The sequence below is a fragment of the Etheostoma spectabile genome, chromosome 22 (genome assembly GCF_008692095.1).
Source record: "Etheostoma spectabile isolate EspeVRDwgs_2016 chromosome 22, UIUC_Espe_1.0, whole genome shotgun sequence".
NCBI lineage: Eukaryota > Metazoa > Chordata > Actinopteri > Perciformes > Percidae > Etheostoma > Etheostoma spectabile.
This window is the reverse complement of record NC_045754.1, coordinates 3,047,050-3,073,734: the sequence shown is the minus strand read 5'-3', so window position 1 is coordinate 3,073,734 and position 26,685 is coordinate 3,047,050. Positions and strand designations below refer to the sequence as shown.

Here is a 26,685-nt window from a genome sequence, read left to right as displayed (position 1 = left end):
AAAGGGTTTATTTTATTCAAAATAGGATTCAATTCAATTAATTTCAGTTTCTTGTCGTCTTTGCGAGCTCAACTCCGGACACACGTCTGTTTGTCCGGCGCTCGTTCTTTTTTTTTTTTTGCAGCGTCACGACAACGCCCAACCCGGCACAGCTACCTGTGACCCAAGAGGCTACGGTCTCAGCGCAGTAGGCCTGCGTGCAGCTCCCGCATATCTATCTCTCGCAGCAGCCACACGCGGTGAGTGTTTTGCGGTCCGTGGGCTTTGGACAGAGCTGAAACCTCTTCCTCTTGCCGGGCACTCTCTGGGCTCTCGGTTGAGCTTTGGCACCCTCGTCGCCTGGCCGTCGTCATCGCAGGTTCTCTTGGCCTCGCCGTACGCCAGCTCCCACTGCTGCAGACCTCCTCTGCTGGAAGCCTCCGTGCGTGGCAGATGCCGTCATCTCTCGATGAGCCGAGTCACAAGCGCCCTAAGCAGCTGTTCGAGAAAAGCCCTCCTCCTGTTGAGCTTGCCGCACAGCCACTCGGGCCTGAGCTCTCGCCACAGCACAAAGGCGTTGTAGGCAGACACGTTGAGGATGTTGTGAAACAGGGCAAGAGGCCAGCGCTCCGTCTTCCTGCGGCAGCTGTACGTGCTGACGAGCTTGTCAGGGTTGTCCACGCCGCCCTTGGTGCGGTTGCAGTAGAGCAGGGGTCGGGAACGTATGGCTCGCAAGCCAGGTGTGGCTCTTTTGAGAATTTCATCTGGCTCGCAGAAAAAACATAATATATTCTTACTTTTTAATCCATCCATCGATTTTCCACTGCTCATGTCCTGTATGGCTGCAGTAGCAATTGTCCATTATAATTGGATGATAATAGTTTACATTTGCCGTTGCTAGGTAAACGCCCCCTTTTGAATCAGTCTGCTCAGTCATTAGCTCAAAGCTAACTCTTTGGCGAAGAATATGGCGAAAAGAAAAAAAGATGAGGAGTATCGTACAGAAGAAGAATTCGCCTTTGTGGAGAGAGCAGGTTCTGCGGTGTGTCTAATTTGCAATGACAAAATTGCATCGATGAAACGGTCGAATGTAAAGCGGCACTTCGACACGCACCATGCTACCTTTGCATCAAAATACCCCGCGGGAGACAGCAGAAAGAAAGCGTGCCAAGAGCTACTGAGCAGGGTGCAAGCTAGCCAGCAGCAACTCCGCCTGTGGACCCGGCAAGGTGACTATAATTCCGCTAGCTTTGCTGGATCTTTAGCAATAGTGAGGAACGGTAAACTATTCACAGATGGCGAGTATGCTAAAACGTTCATGCTGGATGTAGCAATGAACTTTTTGATGATTTTCCGAACAAAGACAAGATAATCAAACAGATACAAGACATGCCTCTGTCGGCAAGAACTGTGCATGATCGTACCATCATGATGGCAAACCAAGTGGAGGAAATGCAAGTGAAGGACATATATGCAGCGCCGTTCTTTTCTCTGGCTTTGGATGAGTCAACAGACGTAAGCCATTTGGCGCAGTTCAGTGTGATTGCAAGATATGCTGCTGGTGACAAACTGTGCGAAGAAAGTCCTGCTGTTCTGCCAATAAAAGGGTCCACAAGAGGTGAGGATTTATTCAAGTCTTTCATTTAGTTTGCTCAAGACAAAAAACTACCTATGGATAAACTTCTCTCAGTGTGTACTGATGGTGCTCCGTGTATGGTGGGGAAAAAGAAAGGCTTTGTGGCACTTCTCCGTGAACATGAAAAATGACCCATCCTAAGTTTCCACTGCATTCTACACCAGGAGGCACTTTGTGCTCAGATGTGTGACGGGCAGCTTGGCGAAGTGATGTCGCTGGTCATTCGTGTGATCAACTTTATTGTTGCCCGAGCCTTAAATGATCGCCAGTTTAAAACACTGCTGGATGAAGTTGGAAGTAACTATTACGGGTTACTTTTGCACAGCAATGTGCGTTGGTTATCAAGAGGGAAGGTGCTTAGCCGTTTTGCGGCTTGTCTGAACGAAATCCGAACTTTCCTTGAGATGAAAGGCATCGAGCATCCTGAGCTAGGCGAAACTGAGTGGCTCCTCAAGTTTTACTATCTCGTGGATATGACTGAACATCTGAACCACCTCAACGTTAAAATGTAAGGTATTGGAAATACAGTGTTATCCCTTCAACAAGCCGTGTTTGCTTTTGAAAACAAGCTGGAGCTCTTTTGAACAACTGAGACAATTTAAAGATGCATGCACAGCAAGTGAGCCCACTCAAAACTTTAATCTCCAGCAGCTAGCTGGCTTCACATCCAGTCTCCTACAGTCGTTCAAAGCACGCTTTGGAGAATTTCGTGAGCACACTCGTCTTTTTAAGTTCATCACCCATCCAAACGAGTGTTCACTGAACACAGCCGACCTGAGTTACATTCCTGGTGTCTCCGTCAGAGATTTTGAAGCAGAAGTGGCCGACCTGAAGGCCTCAGACATGTGGGTGAATAAGTTCAAGTCACTGAATGAAGATTTGGAAAGAATTGCACGACAGAAAGCTGAGTTGGCGAGCAAGCACATGTGGACGGAAATGAAAAATCTTCAACCCGAAGACCGTGATTATCAAAACTTGGAACGCGCTTCCTGTCACATACCACACACTGCAGCGTGGTGAGTATTGCTGTGTTGACCATGTTTGCCTCTACGTATGCATGTGAGCAGTCATTCTCACATCTTAAAAACATTAAGTCCAACCTTCGATCACGTTTAACGGATGAAAGCCTCAACGCTTGCATGAAGCTCAACCTCACCAAGTACCAACCAGACTACAAAGCCATCAGCAAATCCATGCAGCACCAGAAGTCGCATTAATGGTAATTAATGCGACGGTTCCCTTCCCCTGATTTAAAAGAATAAATCCAGAGGCTTATTATACTCACATTTAGTTGAATTCAGTCTTAAAATATGTTTTATGGCTCTTACTGAAATAAATTTTGAAATAATTTGCTTTCATGGCTCTCTGAGTCAAAAAGGTTCCTGACCCCTGCAGTAGTGGATGATGTCAGGTTTGGCTTGCCTGCCGACTCTGACCCGCTCATTCCCCTTGTGCAGCGGGCTCAGCAGCACCACGTTCCTGTTCCTCTTGGGCACATAGGACACCAGAGCGGCGGTGGGCCTACCTGCATCCAAAAAAAATGCAGGTAGATTTGTTTTATTTCAAACCATGCACGTCTTTGAACATCTGAATGAGTATTTTTGCTACAAAACAATGCAGACTGATGTAAAAGATTGTTTTATTTGGAGAAGTTTGGCAAGCAAGCCCTGACTGCAGTACACAGATCAAGGAGTGGCTCAACATGGCTAAACGTTCTTCGCACACTTGCCCCATAGTACAGTTTTTTTTCCCTTCAACCTGGACCCTATTGTCCTATGTTTTTGTGTCTAAGTGACTGATGGGCAACATTCTTTGACATTGGTCCAGTATTAAGAGAGATCACTGCAGTGGAGAGAAAAAAGAAGTTACAATGCAGGACTGTGCAGCTTGTATTTACCTTCACAAAAGTGCTCGTTTTGACTGGCTCAAATTCAGGCTTGTCCATTTTGTTTCTTTTAACATGTAAATGGTCACCTGCCAGCAACTAACAATTGAAATAATAACTAAAATATATTGGCCGACCATAATAACTTAGATAATTACAATTTGGCATATCTAAACAAAGTCAAAAATTAGTATCAACAGTCTTAAGATCTTAGCTAATGTTGGCAATTAAATGCAGCCAAAAAAAGAAGCCGTGATTATTCAGAAAAAAAGTTGACAATTAAGACAGTTACGTAATAATTGTCACAGGCCTAGTCCTTTTAAAGAATCATTATGTCTCCTCTCTGTGAGTACTCACCTGTGCTGTTGAGTGAACTTGATATCAAACCAAAATACTGTTTTGTGTCAACCGAAATGCAAGACTACTTCCCAGCAAATGTAGCTCAGCGGAAATTCTTTTAGGAAGACCTAACTTTCAATCAGTGCCTCCTAAATTAATTTAGCTGTTATCTTAATGTACTTTTTTTGCTGTATATAACTGTCTCATATATGCAACTGGTCTCTCCTGATTTAAATAAAGCTCAGTGTAAATTCTTTCAGGAAGACCTAATTTAATCAATGCTCTCTTACTAAATGGAATCAGCTGGTGGAGGCGTTCAACATCCCGCTAAACCAATCAGAATCATACACAAAATTGCCAGGGCCAATCACAGAGTCACAACCCTGTTTTTAAAACTCTGTTTCACCCTGTGCCATTCAGCGTCGTTGCAGGCAAAGAGTGCAACCCTCCACCTCCCCTTCCACCTCCAGTCATCTACTCCAGCTGACCGGTCCGGAGCTTCCTTCGGTCCAGTCTTCGGGCTCCTTTTTTGCCACCACCTATGTCTAGATTCCATCGGGGGGGTCTGATGGTTCTCTACCCCTATACAGTGTGTAGATATACAAAATATTCGTATAGCGATGGAGTCTAATCGCCAAAGACCTTTTATTGAGCTGTACAAAAGACCTCATTTGCATATCTGCAAACTTGTCTCTTCTGATTGAAATACAGTTATTCCGTATTTGTCAATGTTATTACTATCATTATTATAGTTACACTAGGGAACCTTTCCCGCTTCGGTCCCCCTACAGGTTGGAAACTGAGTTGTCCCATTATGTCTCATTAGAACTACAGAACCGCTACCTGATCTGGCAAACCAGCATAGTGCGGTTATAGCATGGAGCTGCAAAGCTAGTGCAGATGTGCTGTTCCCCCTGTAACGAGTTGAGGAACCACTGAAACGGTTTCGGAAACATTATTTTAAGGTACAAAAAAATTTCTCTGGTATTCCTTTAAATACATGCATCACTTTAAACTTTCTCTTTGCATCAAATAATGTATAACATTCATGTATGTAACAAAATCAGAGGCAACATGTTTCATGCAAAGACTTTTATTTATTTGTTTATGAACAGTCTGCAGTACTGTACAATAGCACACACTTGTCTCTATTTCTGATCATCAACACTCAATGATCATTTCAAATATAGACCAACGATGTGCCTTCAAAACAGTTCCCTTTTCACAATAATCTAAAAATACCTGGTTCTGTTTTAAATATGTAGAATACTTTTTTTTGGGAAAATAAAGTATACATTTTATGAAATATAACAGTTGTTTATTGGATAAACTATATAGTACCAAATGCAAATATATCCAAATATGCCTTCTCTTTGTGACTTCTTACGCATTACATGCACAACAAAACGGAGAAAAAAAAAAGAAAAGAAAAAAAGATGCTGCGCATACAAAAGAAGCTGTACATACTTCTGTATGAAAATAGAAAATATCAAAGCAAGATGTGCACCAATAGTCTATATCATATCATATATGTTACAAAGAACTTGCAGTACAAAAAGACCTACAAATGGCCAGATAACACTTTACCTGGAACACAGAGGTACGGGTACTGGGTTGGTAACAGGACAGAGACAAAACCTTGCACTGAGCTTCCACTAGCCCCGTCTATGCAAGTCTACAACCACGTCCAACTAGGTTCAACATCAAATACTGGAACAAAGAGTGACACTGTCAAACAAGCAAAGCAGAAGTTGACGTTTTTCAGCTTTGAATTTTGATACTAAGCCCAGTAAATGTAGGTGTCCAATGCATAGCATAAAGTTTGGTTTGGTATGTTTTTAATCTTCTTGTATTGCTACCCCATACGTGAAGTGAGTGTAAACCAATTGCCAGTTATGCCCACAACACAACACACCTGATATGTCAACACGAAATGATTGAATATGTTCAGATACTGTGAGTATTCCAACAGCAATTTTCTGTACAGCATCAACATTAAGCTTCAACAGCTAAATATTATTATTATTAGTAGCAGTATTATTATTGCCAAAAACACCTCCCAAATGTTTTCATTAAAGTCAAAATGAATCACTGTCCAGTTGAAATTAAGATTCGTAAAAACTGACAATACTGGATGTGTTACACACAAATGAATTTCTTCACAGAAACAGTGTGTACAAGGCACACTGAGATCAATATAGCTACATCTGTTATTTCCCATCAAAAAAAGCACTTCTGAAATCACACATGAACTAAGATGTGGACGAATGAAAACCATGGTTAAATATAGACTTCTGGTAACGCCACAAAATATACATTTTCATCGTTAACAGGATGAGAATGAACAAAAAAATAACACTTAAATCAGACGCTTCTGATAAAACGTTACTGGTGCTGAGACTGACGGCGGTGGAGAATGTGGAGGGTGCCAACCGGGAATCCCTCCAAGTGTAATCTCGGAGCATTTGAAGAGATTAACAGGTGCTCACTGGTAACATAAAGCCAATAATCTCAGCAGTGCAAGCCTAACACTTGTACCAAAAGGTGGAGCTTTAAAGAAAGCCGTTTAAATGAGATCAGCTCCTTGAAATGGAGATTTATTCTCAAATCATGTCACAAATGTCCCGCGTACTGCGACTAAATTGCTCTTATAGTGAAACTATTCAAAGACCCCCCGGGGTTTCAAATTCCCCGGGCCCTCTCTGATACATTCTCAACCCCCCAATTATAAAAATAAACGGGGTTTTTCATTTTTAAATTCCACCCCGGCCCAAAACTTTTAAAAACCCCCAGTCTTTTTTTAAACCCTAGAAAAGAAAATATACATTTCTTCAGCAATTAAATGATTTAAATTGATGTTTTTATATTCTTAATAAAATCTTATAACTCTTTCTTATTTACATTTGGTGTAGGTTAATACTGATTGTAATGCAATACTGTTGCTTTCTTTCTTTTTTTTTCTTTCTTTTTTTTTTACATGTTACATTTCTTATGTTTGTTGAGCAGAAGCACTTTTACATTCATTTTTCAACACCGAAGCTCAAGAAAGAGCCCAAGTGCATACGGGAATAATGACATGCATTTTTCCGAAAATCAAATTTAAAAAACAAAAAGACAACTTCAAGAGGAGGAAGTCCGCTTGCTTGAGCAACTGAACTTTTAGAGAATGGAAGGACAAGGACGTTGAGGTTGAAAAGGCCTGAAGAATTAGGACCGGCGGGGGGCCTTTATTTGGCTGTAAAAATGCTCTTGCAGCACCAGGATAGTCAGTTCAGTGTAATGCGTAACAATATTGGAGGGGTCACGGCTGACTAAGCGGTGAGGTGGGATGTACGCCTTTAATGCTGGGGAAAAAGCTGTTAACTTGAGAACAGACAGATTTCCACTGAGGTTACACTCTCTCCACTCGACTGGGGTCATACGAGTCTGATGAGGAAAAGAGAGGAAAGAAAGGATGAGACAACACAATCAAAACAAGTCAGAACAGTATTACTTGCTCTTATAAAGGTCCGATCCCTAACCCGATTTAATAAAATGTTACCAGACCCATACATCACCTTGTTTACAGTCTCCAGTTATTTTTGTTAAGACAGAGTAGCTGTCAAAATTCTCTCCATGTGATCTGTTTATGATGTTAATAAACACCAGACTATCAGCCACACAACATGTGGTTTGTACAGAATAAGCCTTTAAATCAGACACATAGCTATTAAAATCCCTCCAATTCAAAAACAATACAAAGTTTATATAAAACGTCATCATTTTGAGTCAATTCTGAACCTATCAGCTGTTAGATCAGCTGAGAGTCTGGCGTTTCCCAGCATGCTCTGGTTACACCTGGGTCTTGCGTCTCAAACCTGCGGCCGCCTCGATCTCGTGAGATTATAGTTGCCTAGAAATTTGCGTGGAAACCTATTAGCTCAGACTGTTTAAGTTTGTACAAAGGTGAAACTTAACAAGTCAATTTGTATCAAAGGTCCCATGGCATGAAAATTTGACTTCATGAGGTTTATTTAACATTAATATGCGTTCCCCCAGCCTGCCTATGGTCCCCCAGTGACCCTCTCTCTCCTCCTCAAAAGCTATGTACACCAAAATTGCCCATGCTAAGGAAAGCTCATCCTGGGACTGGGACTTCAGATACAGTATTAGGGGACCACTAAGGTCTATATAAAAGAGACTTCAGATACAGTATTAGGGACCACTAAGGTCTATATAAAAGAGACTTCAGATACAGTATTAGAGGACCACTAAGGTCTATATAAAAGAGACTTCAGATACAGTATTAGGGGACCACTAAGGTCTATATAAAAGAGACTTCAGATACAGTATTAGGGGACCACTAAGGTCTATAAAAGAGACTTCAGATACAGTATTAGGGGACCACTAAGGTCTATATAAAAGAGACTTCAGATACAGTATTAGGGGACCACTAAGGTCTATAAAAGAGACTTCAGATACAGTATTAGGGGACCACTAAGGTCTATATATAAGAGACTTCAGATACAGTATTAGGGGACCACTAAGGTCTATATAAAAGAGACTTCAGATACAATATTAGGGGACCACTACAGTCTATATAAAAGCATCCAAAAAGCACCATGTCATGGGACTTTTAACACAGAGCAGTAAGTTCATGCAGTAGATGGATCAAGTTTACATTATTATTTACTATTAAAACTCATTAGCAAACTTAACTTACTTATGTTAAATTATAGTACATACAAAACACTAGGCTCCACAAAGCGTTTAGTCTTATAGATACATTTTTTTTTAATACCATATAGTTTTGAGAATAATGTATCTAATACATCAGTTCCAGTAAATCAGAAAGAGAAACAACATAAAGATCGTAATTTCCAAGTTACCCTGCTTAGATCTCACTGCCCAGACCAATCAGTCTGCATCCGGGCCTTGGTCATGGTGCAACAATAAATGTAAATCAACAACTAACACTAAATCAACCAAAACTAAAACCCAGATCCTGTAATATAAATGAACACCCCAAACAACAACAGAACATTATTAAAACACACTTAAACTAGGACAGAAACCATTCAGAACATATATTTTTTTCCCTTGAGCCTTTGGACCTGCTTGAGCTCAGAACAGTTAAAATGACCCCATACCCTCCCTACATATTTATCCTTTAGTTATCTCTGCTATACATGATCTGTGTACTACATACTTAAGCTGATTAATATAAACAACTAATGTGATTTAGTTGTGAAGATGTTTTTAAACAAAACATGAAAGAATAAGTGACCACTAAAAAGTTTAATTACAACTAAATTTGGGTTTACAGTGTGATGAGATGGATATCAGTTAGCGATGTAGTAATACACTTAACTCATGATTCAATACTAATCACGATTTTAAGTTCACAATGCGATTTTCTCACTATTTGTTTTAACAGAATGAAATGACTGACATATAATCTTTATTTGTATAAACTGTGCCAAATAGCATGTGTGTCCTCTTATCAGAAGTGCAACTGAAATAGTATTTTAACTTAAATAATAAAAAAATTAAGATTAAGGAAATGATGGTTTATTGATGAGGCCATATGGTTACATTACTTGTTTACACACACACACCATACACTCCCCCCCCATCCCGCCCCAAATCCGTCTGTCTGCCTCGATTTCTCGTGTTTCTCGCACCCTCTGGATGCCACCTCAAAAAATTCCGTGTCCACATAAACTGTGTGTTGTCTTGTGCATCAGGTGTTATGTTGTGTACTGTATACCATGTTTCTTTGTATATTATGTTGCTGTCTGCATTGTTTCTTTTCGAGATAAGCGTGTGGTGGCGCTGTTCCATAGCTGCCGCCCGGAGGCTTGCTCCAACCTAAGTCAAATTCCTCGTATGTATACTTGTATGTCATACCTGGCGAATAAAGCTGATTCTGATTCTGATTCTGATTAAAATGGAATAATGACATGTAACCACAACGACTTTTTCACCAGTTATTTGCTGTTAAATGACAAAAAGAAGAAATAATACGTGGCAGAAGGGTATTTTACAACAACATTGACACAACAAAAGCTTACGGAGAAAACACCAAAACGGACAGTCTCCTCTGTGTCTTTAGCTGCAGACTGTTGTAAGTCCTTCTGTTGGAATTCTTTCCAGTAAAATATCAAACTTTACGCCGTTTAGCTGTCAGCATTTTGACAGTGTTTAGGCCAGCTAATGTTGCTAGCTAATGGTAGGCTTACATTACCTGCTGTATGTTAACGTAGCGTCACACCCTAGGCTGTTATATCGCGATTCTTTAAAAAAAAATCTTTACATATTTAAATTGATTTTTAATCGATTCGCGATGCATCTTTACATCGTCTCAACTGACACTCAGAAGAAAAGCTAATAATATTTCCCAAAACATTGAACTATCCCTTTAACTATAGATTCACAATCACGTGTATACACATTTGTACATAGCTAATATCCTTATTATATCCTAATATAAGCTGAAGCTTCTGACCCTACCATTTGGTTATGACCAATAAATTAATTCATAGAATGACGCTGCTTCACTTTGAAGGCCAAAAAATGCCAATGATTATTCTGTTAATTCCTCTGTACCCACCTGAGACAGAGAGCATCTCCTCATCCTCCATATTCGAGGGACCACAGGTCCCAGTGCTAAAGCTCAGAGGCAGTGTTATTTCTCTCTTGGGAACACTGCGAGGTTTAGGAAGCAAAGGAGGCTTCTGCAGCCTGGTGCGCTGCTTTGGTTTGGGCAACTTTTCTCTGCCAGCGTCTTGTGTCGCCTCAGCTCTGCTAATCTCGACTGTATGATGTCCATCTTTTATCTCCTCCAAAGGCTTTTCTTTGCCATCCTCCACAATTTTCTGCTCCACCTCTCCTTCTGATTCCTCTGTTTTCAATTTGCCGTCTACTTTTTTACTCCTTCATTTCCTGCTTTTAGTGCAATCTCAACATGCATCTCTTCTGCCTCCTCTTCTTGTCTTTGCTCTTCCTCACATATCCCTTTATTTCCCTTTACTTCTTCTTTAGGTTTACAGTCTTCTTCAGGATCTCCCAGCTTGTCATGTGCTTCTGGGTTATCCTCCCCCTTCCCTCCTTCTTCCTCCAGTTTCTTATCCTCTTCCTCTTCTCGTTGCTCCACAACTTCCTCCTTTGTCGCTTCCTGAACTTGACTCTCCCCTCTGTCACCATCCCTATCCTCAGAGTCAACTTCTCCTCCAGACTCTGAACCTTTGAGGCTGAGGCGTCTTATTCGAGACACTGAGTCCAGCTCTTTCAGACGGGCCATTCTGTCTGGGGTTGACCTGCCCAGAGATGAAGCAGACGAAGAAGCGGAGGAGTTTAGCTTTTCTTGCAAAGATTCGATTAGTTTGCATGGTCCACCTCGCCCCCTCCTCTCCACATTGCACATGCTAAGTGCTAGCTCGTCATCAGAAGGGGCCGGGAGGGATAGGGGAAGCTTATGAGGTGGGAACTCGGGCAGATCCAGTACCAGCAGGGACTGAATCTCAGTATCCTCTTTATTTTCACTATCACTGTGGTTGCTGCTGTGCTTTTGTCTGTCCCTTTTTCGTGTTCCACTACAGATTCTGTCCCCTTGACCTCCTCGGTCTCTGCTCCCTGGACAAGGGACTTATCTTTGACTTGCTCACCCTCTCGTATCACCTGCTGTGTCCCTTCCCCAGGACTTTGTAGTTTCTCAACTACGGTGGTATCCATATTGTCCTGGTTGTCCTCGGACTGTTTGTCAGCCACACCCAAGGCCTCCACTGGAACAGCAATACCCAGAATTCTGGCAGCCCTCTGTTCGATGGACTCATTTTCAGGTATACCTTTTGCGTATTTAACCTCATACAGGTTGCTGAGGTCCTCTGCAGGTAAAGAATTGGCTTTCTCCAGAATCAGTAAGTTTTCTAGATGCTTATCTGCAATGGTTGACTCATTCTTGTAGATCAGAGGCTCAGAGATGGCGTATCTCCCATTGCCGCCATCATCTTCATCCTTCAACGCAAAAGAAACCCCCCTCGTCAGCCTGGTGATATGAGAAGTACCCTCTTTTTGAGGTGATCTGCTGCCTTCACTCCTGGTTCTACAGATGCTTAAATTCACCTCACCCCTGAATGGTGGAACATTGTCTGTCTTAGCCTTTCTCTCAGTCTCGACCTCAGCTTGAAGCTCTTTATTTGAATTGTGCTCGGGGCTACCACTATTTTTAACAAGTGCTGTCCTGCTCTCCCACGAGATCTGCACTGACTGACTAAGCTCCTTATGATTGAGCAGAGGGGGGACTGAGAGTGAGCGCTGCATTGGCTCCCCAGGACCACCAGGAGTCTCTGTGTAAACGGTTAACCCTACATCCCTCAGCAAGGACTCTTGAGGCACTGGGATGTCCTGTCTATAGAGCTGGTTTGACTCATTGTGTAGGGGTAGTGAGGGCAGGAGGCAACTGTCTTTGGGGCCTGGTTTAGAAAGTATGGATAGCTCATTTGTTGGTGTTATGTTGTTAGCCTGAATTCTGGAGAAAGCACTCTTCGTGTCCATAGAGTCTAGATCAGCGGTAGAAGCAAAGGACTTTGATCTGACTTTTAGGTTGTTGGGTTTTTCTATGTGCATTGGTGGAAGACTGATTGCTTCCCTGCCTGATTCTGGACCAGCAGTGAAATGTGCTCCTGATTTGAACCGAGCTAATCTTTTATTCATCCCATCTAGATCGTCAATGCAGTGACCAACATTGGGTCTCTTGCTGATTGTGTCTTCCATCTCCTTATTAATGGTCTCCAGTTCACCAATGGCATCACAGGGTCGTCGGTTCACTGGCTTTAAGAGAAACTGGCCAAAGCTCACTTGCTCTGTACTCTCCGGGGGACTGGAGTTGCTCTTCCTGGGGGAGCAAGGCTGCTCTCCCTGTTCCTGGGCCTTTGATGGAGAGAACGGGTCTTGTTGAGAGGGTAGAAGGGATGCCGGTTGTGTTGGGCTGAGGCTAAGACGGGAGAAGGCGCTATTGCTGGAGGGATGAAGGTCTTTCTGGCCTGCCATGGGGTAACCATAAGAAGAGCTACTGTCTGTCCCCACACCACTGTCTGTGGTTGTGTCTGAAACCGACTGAGCAGGCTCTTGTCTGCCAGGAGGACTCTGAGGCTCTTGAATTTTCACCACTGTCAAAGGTGAGCCAGTCTGTGTTTCCTGGTTTCGGTACTGGTTTCCAGGCCAGGACCCAGCAGAGCACAACTCTTTGTCTTCACTGGCTTGAAGTGCCCAAGCATCTATTATCTCCTTCCTTAGAGGAGCCCTCTTGTAGTTCCTCATTGAGGACGTGCTGCTGGTGTGAAAGTGAGAGTATTGGTGTTGGATGGGCATCTCATTCACTGACTTGCTCCGTATGTTGGGGCTCTCTTTGAGACCTACAGCGAAAGTGTTTGTGTTGGTGACAGTCAGACTTGCCATTGTCTCATTGTTGTTCTGATCTGCTGCTAAGTCTTTGCTAATGTTAGTCGGTGTGTGAACAGGGACGGACACAAGGCAGAAGATGGTCTCGCTCACTCTTCTCTTAGTGTTCTCTGGCCCTGAATCTGGGACAATTTTCTTCACTTGTGTGATGGTTTCTGCAAAGACCTGATATGAGCTGGACCCCTGGCGAGAAGAACTTCTTGGTAATGGGGCCTGGAAGGCTGAAGAGGGAGATGAAGGAGAACGATGGTTTTTGGGATATCTGTTGTTGCAGTTTTGGTCAGTTGCTGGGAAGTTATCGACAGCCTCTTTGTGCAAATCACTGTGCCACCTGTTATTGTCATTGTCGAAGTCGCTAGAAGACGTCTGGTTAACATCATCGGCCAGTTTGGCAGCGATGAAAGGCCCCAATGGTGGGGGCAAAAAGGCACTGACGTTGGATACAGGCTCCGACACGGTGACGCTGGGAAGCTCGTTGCGGATGTGCCGGATCTTGTCAGCATCCGTCAGGGAGTTGCCACCCAAGGCTGAGGATATATGGCGGATGCGGGGGTCGTCAAAGGGGATATATTGGATCCCTCCACCGGGGCGCTCCTTGGTAGTATACACAGGGTAAAGCTGTTTCTGGCTGGACATGCTCCTTTCTCTCTGGGGATCCGGCCAGGAACCACCTGGATGTCTGGTGAACCAGTGAGATCCATCTGGAGCCACTTGTATCTGCTGGTACAAATCCCCTCTGTACCTAGGAGTAAAAACAAAACACAGTTGTACTTAATCTAAGCAACAAGGACTTCAACAAGACAAAAGGAAATAAACAGAGTTAAATTAATTAAAGTGATGGTAACCTAATTATATTGCTCTACACCAGTATCTGTTTAGCAAGTTAAGAACTACTTGCCACTCAATTTCAGAATACAACATAGAAATCCTCTCATTGCACCGGAGAGATACATTTATCAACGAATATCACAAGAGATCTTAAGTCTGTTGTCATTGCATACCGTGAACCCATTCAAAGAGATCTGTCACAATCTGGCTTGGGCCTTACATCTAAAAAATAGAGTAGTCCTGTGCTTTGTCATACTTGAAAATTGATTATTATTATATATATCTCCCTATCTATTTATATATATATATAAATAGGTAGGTATAGGTATATAAATAGGTGTGACATTGCATATAGGATTAAGGGGCTGTTTTGAACATTGAGTACATTTTCCTACAAGCAAACTTTTATTTAAAAGGCTCAAATTCAGTGATAATGCCCTTTAAAACATTGTTACAAAATACTACCTAATACTAACTAATAATTGTATTAAAAAATCATTAAATGTTTAGTATATGTGGAGGATCTGTACTTTCAGCAACTTATAGCTTCACATTTCTTACATTAAAATAAAGATTTATTTTAGTGTCATGTTTACACTACAGAACATTGCAACCTCTTGAAGACGTCCAACCAGAAAATAACGATTAGAGCCCGACCAATCGGAGGGCTGATATAATTGGCCGATATTAGGCATTTCAGTGTCAGCATTTATAATAGCCGATAAAAAATATACATACACTACCGGTCAAAAGTTTGGGGTCACTTAGAAATTTCTATTGCACTCCATTATAGACAGAATACCAGCTGAGATCAGCTGAGATCAGTTGCATTGTTTTTTTTAACCAGGGCAGTAATCAGATTACATTATGTGCTCACATAATTGCAAAAGGGTTTGCCAGTGTTTTTCTAGTTAGTTTTTTTAAATGATATCAGATTAGTAAACATAATGTGCCTTTGGATGATTAAATGAACGGTTGCTGATAATGGGTAATGTAGATATTGTATTAAAGATCAGCCCCCCTACTCAGATCAGCTGGTATTCTGTCTATAATGGAGTGGAATAGAAATTTGTAAGTGACCCCAAACTTTTGACCAGTAGTGTATATTTTTTATATTCATTAATCAGAATCATTTATAATGACAAATAAATGATTAATGGTTGATGATTAATATTTAAAAACAAATAATAAAAACGGACGGTCAACCATGTTATGAGTGCTTGTCCATCAGAGGGCACACTAAATGTCACTGTTGGCGACACTGATTATTTTTTTGTTATTGTTTTTTTTTAATAAGGACTATAAGTTTCATATCTATAAGTTTGTATTTTTATTTATCAGAACTTTAATATATTCTGATGTTCCTCTGTTCTGTTGTGACATCAAAACAAATTATTATCATATTATTTTAGTGAGAACTCATAAATAACTACAAATAACTAATGTTAGGGAAATCTGTTTAAGTTTTTTAACGTGTTTCTGGATTTGTTTTTGACTATATATTGGCCGATATATTGGAATATCAGATTTTTTATTAACCAAATATTTGTATTTGTATCAGCCTTAAAAATCCTTTATCGGTCGGGCTCTAATAATGATAATGTAAAACCAAGGGTTGGCTCTTAAACACTTAGATGTACGTACATTTGCAAATGTAGCGTTATCAGCACCAAGGCCAACCCGCAGAAAGCGCAAGCTGTGATACATCAGCTTACATCGTATTTACCAAACCTCCAGTTCATCGGGTAATCAGCGCTGTAGCAAAACGTTAAGTACTTGTGCTATGATACGGCCGAGTACTGTATTCCCACTGCTGATGCTATGACTGGTGGAAACGATCCTGATGCCAATATTTGTAATGCAGAGAGGAGTTTAACTACTGTTGGAGTCAAATGTGAACGCTGAGTCGGAGATTCAATGTCATCTTTTTCAACTGTAATATTGCATGGCTGCTTAATCTGTAACGCTTAATGATTTTGTGTTCACTCTACTGAAAAAAGTGGGATCCTAGCAACAAAAATCTTTTCAGCTCGACAGCTATGTCTTTGTCTTGCTTGGATTACAGCTGCCATTTCACCAGGAGGCATACAGTTGGGCTCGAAAGTTTGGGCACCCCAGGTAAAAATTTGTATTATTGTTCATAAAGAAGTCAAGAAAAGATTTAAATATCCAAAAGGCATCAAATGACAGATTAGACATTTGTTTAATATGTCACAAGATAGGGTTAGATTTTATTTCCATCATTTACACTTTTGAAATAACCGAAAACAAAAAAATGCCGTCTGCAAAAGTTTGGGCACCCTGCAGAGTTTCTGGCAAACACCGCCCCCTTCGGAAAGCTGAGACCTGACAATAGGCTCGTTCGAGATGAGCCAGGTCTGCGCAGAATCGATCACCGGCGATCGGCGCCCGTTGCATGCCGGTTAGATTTGTGTCCGACTTGATCCCGACTTGCTCTGACGTCATGCACACGTGGGCAACGGAAATCTCACGAGAGCAAGGCGGCCGCAGTTCTGAGACGCAGGCGGCGCAGTTGCTTTTCACCGACTGCAAGAGCCAGGCGCACCCAGGCGGACCCAGAGCATGCTGGGAAACGCCGGCTTCTCAGCTGATTTAACACCTGATAGGTTTACAACATGATGACGTTTTATATAAACTTTGTATTGTTTTTGAATCGGAGGGATTTTAATTGCTATTTGTCTGATTTAAAGACTTATTCTGTCCAGAACACATGCTGTGTGGCTGATAGAGACGTTTAGAAGTCAAAGAGACTAAATCCGTTCAGATCACGGATCATCTACAGTGTGTTGTTAATTAAAATCAGCAACATATCGCATGTAGAGCACTTTGACAGCTACTCTGTCATAACTAAAACAACTGGAGACTGTGTACCAGCTGGTATGTGGGTCTGATTATATTTTATTAAATCGGAATCGCACCACAGTGTTTTCATCACTTCCTGTCCAGCCTGAAGGCGGCTGGAATCGGCTGGAAACTGTCCGACTTTACCGCGGCTTTTTGTCACCGCCCCCCGCTGCTGCCGCCTGCTCTCGTCCACTTTACAGGCAAGGCGCAGTTCATCTCGAACGAGCCTACTGTTATGGATTGTTCTCAATCATCGTCTGGAAGGACCAGGTGATGTCAATCTTAAGGTTTTAAATGCCCAGACTCATCTGACTCATCAGACTCATCTCGCCCCAACAATCAGCACCATGGCATCTTCTAAGCAGTCTAGAAAACTGAAACTGAAAATAGTTGCCCCCCCCCCCCCCATGCAGGAGAAGGCTATAAGAAGATAGCAAAGCGTTTTCAGATGCCAATATCCTCTGTTCGGAATGTAATTAGGAAATGGCAGTCATCAGGAACACTGGAAGTTAAAGCAAGATTTGAAAGACCAAGAAAAATATCAAGCAGAACAGCTCGCAGGATTGTGAGAAAGCAAGTCCAAACCCACGTTTGACTGCACGATCCATCCAGAAAGACCTGGCAGACACTGGAGTTGTGCTACACCATTCCACTATAAAGAGATACTTGGACAAATATGGTCTTCATGGAAGAGTCATCAGAAGAAAACCTTTTCTACGTCCTCACCACAAAAATCAGCATTTGAAGTTTGCAAATGAACATATAGACCAGCCTGATGCATTGTGGGAACAAGTTCTGTGGACCAATGAGGTTAAAATAGAACTTTTTGGCCGGAATGAGCAAAGGTATGTTTGGAGAAGAAAGGGCACAGAATTGAATGAAAAGAACCTCTGTCCAACTGTTAAGCATGGGGGAGGATCAGTCATGCTTTGGGGGTGTATGCAGCCAGTGGCACAGGGAACATTTTCCGAGTAGAAGGAAAAATGGATTCAATAAAATTTCAGCAAATTTTGGACGCTAACTTGATGCCATCTGTAAAGTTAAAGAGAGGATGGCTTCTACAATTGGATAATGATCCTAAACACACCTCAAATTCCACAGTGGATTACATCAAGATGCGTAAATTGAAGGTTTTGCCATGGCCTTTACCATCTCCACCTCTAAAAGAGCAGTGCGTGACAGCCCAGAAATCTCCAAAGAACTGGAAGACTTTTGGAAGGACGAATATATGGGCGACAATACCTCAAACAACAATTGAAAAACTCTTGGCTGGCTACAAGAAGCGTTTCCAAGCTGTTATACTTGCCAAAGGGGGAAGTACAAGGTATTAACTCTGCAGGGTGCCCAAACTTTTGCAGACGCCATTTTTTTTTTCTGTTATTTTGAAATTGTAAATGATGGAAATAAAATCTAACTTTTTGTGACATATTATACAAATGTCTAATCTGTCATTTGATGCCTTTTGGTGATTTTTCCATCTTTTCTTCGCTTCATTTATGCACATTAATACAAATTCTTACCTGGGGTGTCCAAACTTTTGAAACCCATTGTATGCGATGTAACCCGCTTCAAGGTTTACACCTATTTTTCTAGAGGCGCGCTTCCATGGGAGGTTTTTGTACATACCACGGAATACATAATTAAGTGCACTTTACGCTTCCCTTCCATCTCTTTATGGAAAACTCCCACTTTCCCCTTCACCCTCCCATGAATGCATATGCATGACACGGAAAAGTACAATTTGCCATTTTCAGCTCCCGCGACAGGCAGTTTGCGCTTTTACCTCAGTGCTTCCTGTTTGTACATACCTCGCCATGCTTTTACGTGCACGTTGCACAACAAATATGCCTGAAGTGGGCGCAAAAGCGTTCATCGGGCCCTCTTAGTGTTGAATTTAAAGTGTAAATGTAAATTCACAGCTAATTAATGTGAAAGGGAAAACTGTCTAATTTAGGACAAAGAAAGAAAAAGGATTTACCTGTAGTCAACAGCAATTTCACCATATCCTCGGCGCCCTATTCCCATTATAGGAGCTCTTTTATATGATGGGGGAGGGATGTATCCTGGAGGTCCAGAGTCCTGTGCAAATAGTCCAGTTGAGGGTCACCTGTCCTTGATATTGGAAGTGGTTCTGGGAGGATCACGATCTCCGAAATTCAGTCTGATGTGGGCATAGAGGGGGCGGGGGTGGGTGAGGGGGCTTTGGTTCTTAAGAGTTGGTGGCACTGGTCGCTGCCCATTCATCGCCAGCGGTTGCCCTGAAGGTCGTGTGCAGAGGGTGCCATTGACCGCTAAAGTCAGGCCGGAGAGGTCTATGCACATATGCAGGCTTGGTGGCATCTGGAGGAGTTGGTTGGCTCTGGTCCTGGATGACTCCATCCTCGTGTCCTGGCTGGAGCGCTGCCTCTTGTCCAAGTCCCTCCTGTGTGACAGCGGGGCAAGCACAGTGACGCCATCATCTTCCAGGCTCTGGCATTCATCTATCGCTCCCCAATGATGGAGGTCAGGCTCCTCCTGGAGGACGGGCTGAGCTTGGTACTGGTGGCCTGAGCCTACCTGGCTGGGTCCTGGCTGCAGCTGCTCTGGCTGCCTTGCCCCTCGCAACCCCAACTCTTGGCCTTGTGTGGAACCACCTGGACCCGTAACTCATGGCTTCCCCATGGGTCTCATTCCTAGGTCACTCCATCCGCCACAGGAAGTCCGCCTCTCCTCTTAGTAGGGACACAGCCTGGATCTGGGCCTGAGCCTGTCCACCAGAACCTGTGAGGAACCTGCAACATAACAGCTGTCAAATGCTTTAAGTTCCATCGAGTGCTTTGAACTGTTGAATTGCGTTTTGAACCCCTCTCTCCTACTCATGTTCCTCCAATAGATGGTTTTTGTAACATGCTCAAGCAGCCGTAACAGCGATCTGGTCAGTCTGCAGAGGCAGACATTAGCTCTTTGTCCATCTTACTGAGTATCCGTCCTTTTGTGCTTCACACGAATCCTTCATAAAACTGAACCAAAGTGTCATATGCTTACTGGTTTGTCGAGGCTGGCAGGTTATGCTTGGAAAGCTACCACTTTTCTCCAGACTGCAGATATTGGGGTCCAAATTAACACTAGCAGTTTTGTACTTGCACAAGGAGCCTGTTAGCACACGATGCGCGGTGTGAGAGCACACTAAGTTCAAGCTCTTTTTTTCATCATTAACAGACTTTTCCCTTTTTTGCTTCAACACTATAACTTCCTTCCATAAAAGACTGAACCAAAGTGTCTACTTGTATCCCTGTTTGTGGTCGAGGATGGCAGGCTATACTTGGAACAGCTATAAACACTTTTGCCTCCAGACATTGGCAGACTATTGGTGGGTCTCAAATTTACACACTATGCAGGTCAGTACGTAGTGCACGAAGTGTACTGCCTGTTAGTGCACTAAAGTAAGTGCGCGGTTGGAGACACACTATATGTGTCATGCAAACTACTTTGTTTTAAGCACAACCCGATCTTTAAGATCCTTTGGTTTGTATCTGATTTAGAGATGCAATCTGGTAAGCTACTCACAATGGAAATGTGTGAGCAAAGTTATGAGCACTAAAATAGCATTAAAGCATTAAAATAATCAAACCCCTGAAATACAATAATGTAGCATCCTCAAATGCCAACAAATAGATAAAATATATATAACAAAGATAAAATTATGAGAGGAAAATAACCACCAACAGCCTACAATAAAAAAAAAACTTCTACCACTAGATGGAGACAGATGACCATGAGTAGAGGTGCAGTGTCTGGTAATTGGGATTTTCTATGGGGCATCATGAGCAAATTACACAATGATACACTGTGGCTGTTAGACGCCGATGTCCTCCAAGACAGATCAACAATTTAGAGGACGTTTCATTGACAATCTTTGTATTGTACTGTTCTCGCACTACTAATCTGAGAAAATTAGCAGAATTTCTCTCAACCAGTGTAAGGAAAACTCCCACCATATCTTGGAGAGGATGTTTGATGGCAGACCTGATGGGCAACAACAAGATGCAATGGGTCTCTGCATACAGTCTGATCATTTTAGGCTATTTGTGGAGTGACTGACTGACTGAATGAAAACGCAAACCAGACGCAAGCACATGTGTACAGCCCCTCGAGGCCCAGGCCACTGAGTGTCCTTGACATTTCCATCCATGATCATCACTGTCCAGAGATGTTTGCTGGGGGAAGGGGGGAAGGGGGGAAGGGGGGGGGGGGGGGGTAGCTATGCCAATCTGCTGAATTTGCGGGCATCTTATGTAAGATCATTAGCCTAATTGGGTCTAAGTAGCACTGCTAATGGGAGTGCCAAGATAGGCCTGTTCCTATCTAAACTAAAGCTGCCAGGCAAAAAGGATTTCGATGAGAGGAAAAAAAGAAGGATGAACAAATAACAGACTGAAATCGCAGAACATATGTCTTAGCAATTCCCACAGTCCCAATAGAATGCTCTGATAGCGCTGGCAAAGAAGCAGCACGAAAATGCGGATTAATCGTCTCAAAGAATATAACGGAAAAGAGAAGGGAAAAAAACACAAGCACTGGCATTATTCAAGGTCATTGGACTATTTTCAGATGCTATGTCACTGGCTGGTGGCAAAAAGGATTAGGAGGGAAAAAAGAAAGTCAGATTAACAAAATGTAAGAAAAAAAGGGAAAAAATCTGCCTAATTGTGTGGACATTGGAACAGCTGTATTGACTTTGTCTCAGTTACAGCACACTAACCCTCCAGAACTGGTGCAAATAGGCAAATTAAACAATCCTGTTTTTTTCAAGAAAAAAACAGATTGGCTGCAGCCAGGCGATTTCTCTGGAAATATGATACGTTCTAGCAGTCCCTACCCAAGAGGCTTTCAATTGCATAACTCCACTAAGCTAAATATAGCCTATTCTTCATATACATATTTAAATACACCCTATATGAATCCTGTATTATTGATGAGGCATGTGTTATATAAGCAGGTAAAATACTTAAAAATCAATGGAAGCCGGTTACATTAGTTATGATTGGGAGTAGAAAGGGGAAAACTCACTAACCTGGCAACCTGTGTGTGTAAGATTGGGCATGCTCAAATGGGGCACATAGATTTACCCCAAAGCTGTTTTGATTACAACTCCAAGATCCCATGTGGCAGATTAACACTCCAGCACACACTTTCCCTCCTCCCCTGCCCACGACTTGATTGGGAAGAAGAGGAGAAAAAGGGAATAGAGATGAACTGAGAGGAAGTTACACACCAGGGGAAATACAGACGCAGCAGAGAGATGGCAGGAGGGACTGAGCAGCAATGTTAGGCAGTTCCATTTAAGATTGCCAAGCAAAATCCTACTACTTGATGGGGTATTTAATTTCATTAATCTGCTCCATCAAAGCACAATAACAATGAATGACTGTGTCATTTATCAATAAAGATTGAGGACAACCATAAGCAGGATAGCGCATGCAAACAGGTCACTCAGACAGAAGCGCATCACCTGATCTCCAGATACAGCACAGACTATGTCTTACCCGCTGTCCGAGGTCAGCGACTCTCCCAAGGAGTGGGTGTCAATTTGGCCCCGGCCCTCGCCATCCCGCCTGCACAAGCTTCTGTCCCTGGGTTCGTTGTGTTGTTGGGACAGCTGCTGCCATACGCTTGAGGCTGCCTGGATCCGCCACCGTTCCCATAGGGCATTCCAGGACCTCTTTCATACCCGTTCACGGTCCTGGGGCCGGGCCTGTTCTCCAGGATTTCATGGTGTTTGCTGTAGGACGGCGGCGAGGACGAGGGAGCCTGGCGGGACGAGGACACGGGGGCTGGGGTAGGGGTGGAGGAGGACGAGGAGGCGGTATGCTTGGGCAGCTTGTATCCATGAGAGATGAGGAGGTCCTCCACGCTGTACATGGTCGCATTTGTTTATGCTGGTGTGTTTTCTTTTTTTTCCTCTCCACGCTTTTTTTTGTTGTTTTTATTTTGACAGAAAGAGAGAGGAAGGTAGGTCGGTTGTCAAGGCGTCTCTGTTTCTTTCCCTACGTGCAGCGGCAGGATCACCGGCACAGCTGCGCAGCTGAGGCCATCACTGGGAAAAAAAGAGAGAGAGGGGGACGACATAAGGAGACAGAGAAAAGAAGGTGACGCTAAAACCATTACACCCAGTACCCGTGTCCAGTTTTTTGTCAAGGGTCCCAACCCATATGGACAGTTGGGAGGACAAAAACAAACAAAGAAGACCCCCGAAAACCCACAACATAATCGAGATCACCCGCCTTTCGAGCAGCCTGTCCCTCCCTTCTCTCTTCTTCAGTCCTCCTAGCAACAACACTCTTTCCATCTCACTCGGAGATCACCGGCGCCAAACACAACCATGTCTAGAATTGAGGAGGACGGGGAGATAAACAAACACCCTCAAAAGGAAACCCTAAATAGCAAGATGTTCAATGGCAACAAGAGTTTCAGAAGGCTTCTGGTGCTGCAGTGAAATGTCACTGTTAACAGTGGGCTTCCTGTACACTTCCATTCAGTAGGCTGGAAGGGAGCTGTTAGCAGCCAACCACTGCTCATGTATTGCATCAAATAGGCAACTGGGGGATTGTATTCCTCTCTGCTCCCTTTCGCATCCTTTCTCTTGACATCTTTTCTTCATCTCAAAGATATTTTCTGGGTTTGCTATTTGACCTTAAACAAATTTAGCCTTGGATGAGGGTTTGTATATTCAGTACTACCTTAATTTCTGAATCCTTAAACATGCACAGTTTAAATGAATATAAAAAGTACAGACTAATCAATATCAAAAGGACTAAGCAAATGATTCAACATGTTCCATGCCCCCTCTTCTCGTGGTGTGTGTGTGTGTGGTGTGTGTGTGTGTGTGTGTGTGTGTGTGTGTGTGTGTGTGTGTGTGTGTGTGGTGTTGTGTGTGTGTAGAGCTCCAATGATTAGCAGATGAATCAATCAACAGAAAATCAATCCGTTATTAAATTTTTCTTAGGCAAAAATGTCAACGATGTGATAGTTCCTGCTCTTCAAATGGAATTTTTGTTTCCTTAGTCCTCTGTTATGAATACAAGAATATAATCAGTTTTTTTTCTCTAGGGATAACACAAGCCACAAAATGATGGTATGGAAATCCTCCACGATTTGCTTGCATTTTATAGACGTCACAATACTTAAAGCTATAGTGCGTAGTTTCTGTCGCCCCCATGAGGAATTCTAAGTAATGATAAAACTGTCAGTGCGTCCACATGATAAAAGCCCTCCGTAATCGCGAACGAGCCCCCACCCCTCCTCCACACAGTTGCTGGTAGCCAAGGAGGACACGGAGGATTAAACAAACATGATGCACTCTTCAGAAGAGGTAATTATCTACATAGCCATACTGAGAAATCCAGAGAGAGTTGTGTGGAGCTGATAGTCTTAATTAGCTTTGTAGCAACTCATTTGGCAATGGATGGAATATAAAAGACGTTCATTGATATCAAAAAAGTTACTCACTAAAACTTTAAACAGAGAGACAGACACACACACACAGAATGAAATAATTTCCAAACTAATCAATAATAGAGAATCTGTGTTTTCCTTGACAAGCATTAATGCTGTACGTGTTTCATTAAGCTTAAAAATGGAATAGTTGTTGAGGGACAACCGCAAAAACAACTCAAGTAACATTTTCAATGCAGGACTTTTTCTTGTAACAGAGTATTTTTACAGTGTGGTAGTAGTACTTATACTTAAGTAAAGGATCTGAATATTCTTTCATGGCTGATTGTCTGCCACCCATGCTGTCCCTCTGCTCCCCTTCCTTCAAGTGACACTGACTTAACTCTTATAATCTACAAAGATTGTAAAGGTAAAATCGATGACATTTTGCGTTCTGCAGAAAGAAAGAAAAATGACCTTAAGTATTAGTATCAAGGACTGATGAAGAATTGCATTGACGATACCCAGGGTGCATCTGCTCATGATGTAACGCCATTGATGAAGTCATGCTTGCTGCCTTGTCAACAGGACAGATGCTGCTGCAGCCCACTTATTCAATACTCTCCACTGGAGCAGACTGCCAACAACCTGGCTGTCCTTAATAAGAAATGGCTTTCCGGAACAGCAGTGTGAGACTCCTAGCCAGAATCAAATGCTGTTCAGACAGTTTAAAAGCCAATCACACTACGATTGTTTATTGGCATGGCCAAATTGCTTGTTTTCAGTTCTGAAAATCCGACGGCCTGACACAGCCTCGCCGAAATGTATTCAGCTGCAAACAGATTAGCATTTGTTTTGCTTGGCATTTGTTTAGCCATGGTAGTCCCATAGAAATGACAAAATCCATCTATGAAAGGGGTCCTGACTCAGAGGGCAGCATCACTACCCCACTCTGTCTCCCCCCGTACCTGAACCCTAGGATAGCCTACTAGGTGATTAACAGGATCCGAGACCGTGAAATGCCGCTCTCTTTGTATGTCTGGCTCTCTAATAAGATTATCTTCTTCATTTAAAACCTTAAACCTGTTAGTTTTGGAGGATTGACTCTTGGCGCTTACCCAGTTAATACTTTTGTCGAGTTTAACTCTTTCCATTTGGGTATTTCTGAGTAATCCCCTCAAGTAGAGGCTAGTTCTCAGTTTGGTAGGGACGTTCATGTGAACAATGTTCCAACAAAAAATGTTTTTTTGTTTTTTTTTCTCATTTGCTTCCAAATGAGAATGCGGACCTGAGAGGGACATAGTTATTTCATGAACTGTAGTTGAACTTAATGGGCAACGGGCCAGCGACTGTGTTAAAAAAGTCACAGAGTTCTGTAAAGCAATAGAACACAAGATGGTAATATTTGTAGTCATTTGTCACTAAAGAGTCTTAAAACTCACAAGAATGATGCTCCACAGTGTTTCTTCCACACTTTAAATGAAGTCTCCCTACAGCGTTGGAGAAGCCCATATCAGACTCTGAGATCGGAGTCTGATTGGTATCACCACCCTTTTCTTACTGTAGATAAAGCTTATCCCTCCAACCAGGCAAAGGCTTACTGTAATTGAGTGAGCCTTAGGTCAAGGGCTATGTTCATTAATATTATAATTCACTTTTGTTATGATTGCTGCACATGAACCTGTTTTTACTACACATCCATATGCCGTCTAATCTAGCTAAACCTTTAATCTGAGGCAATTTCTCTTGGTGTCGTCACTAAATTAGGATAATCTCCATCATAAATAAAAGTGAGGATTTCCTCCTGTAAAGTGACCTGCTTGCTTTCAGTGGTACCCACCGCTACCCCACCCCCACTCCTTCCTTTCCCATGACAAGCTCTGTTTAAATACCGCTAATGCTGTTACGCAATGGAATTACCCATTTTATATCAAATCAAACCTCGGATTCAAGCAGCGGTATGCAACAATGGCCGGCTTTCATCCCCCTAAACACAACAACATTGTGTTTTGCAACAATGCCTTGTTGTGTGGAAACGACTGGCATTACAGGCTCTTGAATTTGGCAAAATGGTGGGGGGGGGGGGGGGGGGGGGGGGGCGGCTGTATTTTAATGACATGGCTCACTCAAAAGAGGGAAATAATGATACAGTTTATGGATAACATGTGCTGCGAAGTAAGCTAAAAATAAAATAAAGAGCCACATGGGGGCTGGCGTTTCCCTACAGACGACCCTCAAACCAGCCTCCACATTTTCTCTAATCAGCCAGTTCTCTACAGTACACTACTACTGAAACATC

General features: G+C 42.6%; 1 protein-coding gene and 1 long non-coding RNA gene across 2 annotated transcripts; one reads left to right on the top strand and one right to left on the bottom strand.

The window, feature by feature from the left end:
• Positions 1 to 4,916: 4,916 nt before the first annotated feature.
• jcada (junctional cadherin 5 associated a) lies at positions 4,917 to 19,107 on the bottom strand. The gene is given in 4 exon segments (XM_032503400.1): positions 4,917 to 7,265; positions 10,432 to 11,248; positions 11,251 to 14,022; positions 18,952 to 19,107. Coding segments are annotated over 3 exon segments (3,327 nt in total). The 5' UTR covers positions 18,999 to 19,107; the 3' UTR covers positions 4,917 to 7,265; positions 10,432 to 10,740.
• Positions 16,130 to 18,747, top strand: LOC116671918 (uncharacterized). The gene is made up of 2 exons (XR_004327406.1): positions 16,130 to 16,198; positions 18,619 to 18,747. It is a non-coding gene; the product is annotated as an uncharacterized LOC116671918 (long non-coding RNA).
• Positions 19,108 to 26,685: the final 7,578 nt, after the last annotated feature.